Source organism: Gouania willdenowi, chromosome 12, assembly GCF_900634775.1.
Source record: "Gouania willdenowi chromosome 12, fGouWil2.1, whole genome shotgun sequence".
Lineage (NCBI taxonomy): Eukaryota > Metazoa > Chordata > Actinopteri > Blenniiformes > Gobiesocidae > Gouania > Gouania willdenowi.
Window position 1 is genome coordinate 5,712,038 of NC_041055.1, and position 4,271 is coordinate 5,716,308.

Here is a 4,271-nt window from a genome sequence, read left to right on the forward strand (position 1 = left end):
TTTATTGTTTTACTTTCTTACTTTTTTTTCCTTCCCTGGTAACTCATCTTACAGTATTTGATGCATATTAATATACGTTTGTTGTAATATATAATTATTATTAACGGTCGGACTCTGACATCGTCCCGTCAAATGACGCATTTTCCATCACAGGTATAAAAGCGCAGCTTCATTCTCCGTCTGTTGTCGACTCACTCACGCACAGTTGTCACTTGTCAGCTCGCTGTGCAACAGTCCACCATGAGCTCCACGCGGTGCCACGCGCGCACCGAGCTGCGCGCACCGGAGTGAGCGAACACCTCTCCAACAACCTCTGCGACTTTTACGCGCACCATGGAGAGCTCAAACAATTCCACCGCCTGGCTCATGATGCCAGACAACTTCTCCATCACACCCGCTGGGCGTGAGGATGAGGAGGTGATGCTGGGCTACGAGGTGCTGCTCACCTCCTTCCTCCTCGGCGCGCTCATCCTGTGCGCAATCTTTGGGAACGCGTGCGTGGTGGCGGCCATCGCGCTGGAGCGCTCCCTGCAGAACGTGGCCAACTACCTGATCGGCTCCCTGGCTGTCACGGACCTGATGGTGTCGGTGCTGGTGCTGCCCATGGCGGCACTTTACAAGGTGCTGGACCGATGGACCCTGGGCCAGATCCCGTGTGACATCTTCATCTCTCTGGATGTGCTGTGCTGCACCTCCTCCATCCTGCACCTGTGCGCCATCGCCCTGGACCGCTACTGGGCCATCACCGACCCCATCGAGTACATGAAGAAAAGGACCCCCAGGAGGGCCGCGGTCCTTATCAGCGTCACGTGGCTGGTGGGATTCTCCATCTCCGTGCCACCGATGCTCATCATGCGCTCCAAGCCGAGCAGCATGGCGGAGGACAGAGCCAACCCGAAGCAGTGCCGAATCAGACAGGACCTCTGGTACACCATCTACTCCACATTCGGTGCCTTTTACATCCCGCTCACGCTCATGTTGGTTTTGTACGGGAGGATTTTCAAAGCGGCTCGGTTCCGTATCAGGAGGACCGTGCGTAAAACGGAGAAACAGAAGGTGTCCGACTCGTGCCTTGCGCTCTCTCCCGCGCTCTTCCACAAAAAGACGCCGCACGTGCACGGGGACGCGCAGGGCAGGAGCTGGAAGAGGAGCGTGCAGCCGCGACCGATACCGAGCATCAACGGCGCCGTTAAGCACGCGGAGGACGGAGAATCGCTGGAGATCATCGAGGTCCACAGCAGCTCCAGGAACAACCTGCCGCTGCCCGACACGCCCAGCTCCGCCCCGCTGTTCCAGAGCCGCCAGGAGAAGGCCACTGAGGCCAAGAAGAAGATCGCACTGGCGCGGGAGCGGAAGACGGTGAAGACCCTGGGGATCATCATGGGGACCTTCATCCTGTGCTGGCTGCCTTTCTTCATCGTTGCCCTGGTCATGCCTTTCTGCCAGGACTCGTGCTACATGCCCGCCTGGTTGGACGCGGTCATAAACTGGCTGGGATACTCCAACTCTCTGCTCAACCCCATCATCTACGCATACTTCAACAAAGACTTCCAGAGCGCATTCAAAAAGATCATCAAGTGTCATTTCTGCAGACCGTGATCAGCTCAGAGGTTCTCCTTCATCTCCATCCCAATGGTCCACAAGCATTGGAAACATTTATTATTTAACTTCTGGGGTGCCGCATATAAAAACTCGGTCACTGTTTCATAGCAGATATTGTGAACATTTATCTCACCTTCTTTCATTAGAGACACGTTCATTTAAAACAGTATGTTTCTAAACATTTAGCTTTACTTTTCCATTTAAATGTAAATTTAATATTTAGATTTAACATTTACATTTAGATTTGATGTGTACACATTTTTAACAATGATATAGAACAGGCACAAACAGGGCCAGGTATCCTGTATGGACCGTGTGAAGTGCCCTCAGGAGCTCCATTTAAAATCTGATTTATTCAAACTCACAAAGATAAATATATGAAAGATGTATTTAGTACTTTGTAGAGGTAAATACTGCCTATAAAGTTTTAGTATTAAATTCACCATCTTTTAATGCTTATTTTCACTGAAACAATGTGACAAATATTTTGAAGTGTTGCAGATCTGGTGTGTGGTCAGTGGTATGTTATAATATGATAAGATGTATTTTTAAAAACGCAATTTTCTATGAAATTGAATGAAAATGAAACAATTGCATGAATTAGGAGAAATAAAATGTTTCATATTGAAACCTCAACATCTCCTCCATATTAAAGTTACTGCGAGCCTTCCTAATTATCTTATCCTATAACGTGAAAATGTAATATTAAGGAAGTGCTTTAACTAGCAGCCCTTTGGACTATATAGTGAAATATAGTTTCAGAAAGGTTGGTGACCCCTGATGTATAGAATATGCTGTTTTACATGAATTTCTGTCTCAAATGAAAGAAAAATGAGCTAAATGTTGAAAATATGTTGGCAATGAAAAAGTGACTGAGTTTTCAGCTCCTTTTATAAAGGCCAAAATCTGGACTTTTTCTTTCTTTCTTCTTTTTCACAGGTGAACAACAAATGTCCAACTCTCAGAAAACATGATTAAAGTGATGGTCAAAAGTTAAAGATAATATAAAACAGATGCTCAAACTCAATCAGAGGTCGACCAATGTTTCCCTGAATAAAACATGTGATAGATGCTTAAAATCTTATTTTATTGTTCTGCATTTTCTTCATCAGCGGCTCCGACTGCAGCACACTGTAATAAAAGCATCATCCTCAGTGAATGGATTCAAATAAAAAATACTTGTAAAATATGCACTTTAACTTTCATTCAAATAAAATACGTTTTGAAAAAGATTTCTGCTATAAATAGAAGTTTAACGACAAGGAGTCATTTTTCTTTATTACAAAAAAATAATAATAAAGTGATTTGAAATATTTTGAAGCAAAATTTTTATTTGCCTCATTTTGAAAAACAAATATTTTCAAAAGTCAAAATAAGTTTAAACTGACCAGGAGTTATGGAAAATATTGAGAAAAGGTTTTCTAAACTATTTTGCATTCATTTTTATTTTGTTTATTTTTTTAATGTGTAAAAATGATGATTTAGGACATTAGACACCAGTTTCAGATGGTCATGTATATTTACTTTATTTATTTGAATGGTGTTTATTTAAGCAGCCATTTATTCACAGAACAGGAGACATGAATTAATTCCCTTTATATTAAAAAACAGGCTGTTTTACAATATTTACTGACAAAACCAGTCATTATAAGAAAGTTGAGTTAGTAGATTTGTCTTTTATTTAAATTCACGTTTTATTTGGAGTTTATGGATGAATCAAAAACTCTTTCACTATCAATGGATTAGACATGAGAGAGGCTTATTTTTACAATTATATAACAGCACAGAAAAATGATAAATGTCATTCTCATGATATTATGTACTATGAACACATTTTGAATTAAAAAAAAAAAGGTTGGGAAACAGTGACTGTGAGTCTCCGTGTTCTTCATTCTCTTTTGTAAAATCCAATAACAGCATCACTTTTTTAATTATTCATTTTTTTATTTATGAAAAGATGAACGTATTGTTTGTAATATGTTATTAGTCACACAACTAAAGGAAATATCAAAGTAGGGAATAAATAAGGACAAAAGGAAAATGTATTAAATCAATTGAAAAGCAACATTAAAAAATCAATACATTTAGAAGTTTCACAAGCCATCAAAGATAAATAATAATTACGTCATATTTTAGGAATTTGAAGTTTACAAGATGCAAAATGCACTACACACGCACACACACGAGAAATTCCCTTAAATTTTATAATATCCATTCTGTTTATTTATAGGATCTGTAGTTTGTTCATTTCAGCAAACATTCATCATGCTTTATGCTAGAGATGTGCCAACATTTTGATACGACGATATTTTGCTTGCGATACAATATCGATTCACTACTGCCAAATATCGATTTTTTTCGTATTTTTATTTTTTTAATTGCAACACACAAGACATGACGAAAACAATATTATATATATATATATATATATACACACACACACACACGATACACAGATAATGTAGTACATACACAGTGCAATGAGACAATAGGTGAGAAGTAGATATTTAAAAATGTACTCTGTGTGTGTGTGTGTGTGTAGAAAAGCCACTGTGTGGTATACACTTTGTTTTATCATTCATGTGAAATTGATTGACAATGTTTTGTAATTCCTGTGAAATGGATTCAGTGCAGTAAATAATCTCTGAATTTCTTCAGTGACAGATATC

At 39.9% G+C, this 4,271-nt stretch overlaps 1 protein-coding gene across 1 annotated transcript; it reads left to right on the plus strand.

The window, feature by feature from the left end:
• The first annotated feature begins 217 nt into the window (after nt 1-217).
• On the plus strand, nt 218-1,599 carry htr1ab (5-hydroxytryptamine (serotonin) receptor 1A b). The gene has a single exon (XM_028463006.1). The coding sequence runs from the start codon at nt 334-336 to the stop codon at nt 1,597-1,599; it is 1,266 nt and encodes a 421-aa protein (XP_028318807.1). The 5' UTR covers nt 218-333.
• Nucleotides 1,600-4,271: the final 2,672 nt, after the last annotated feature.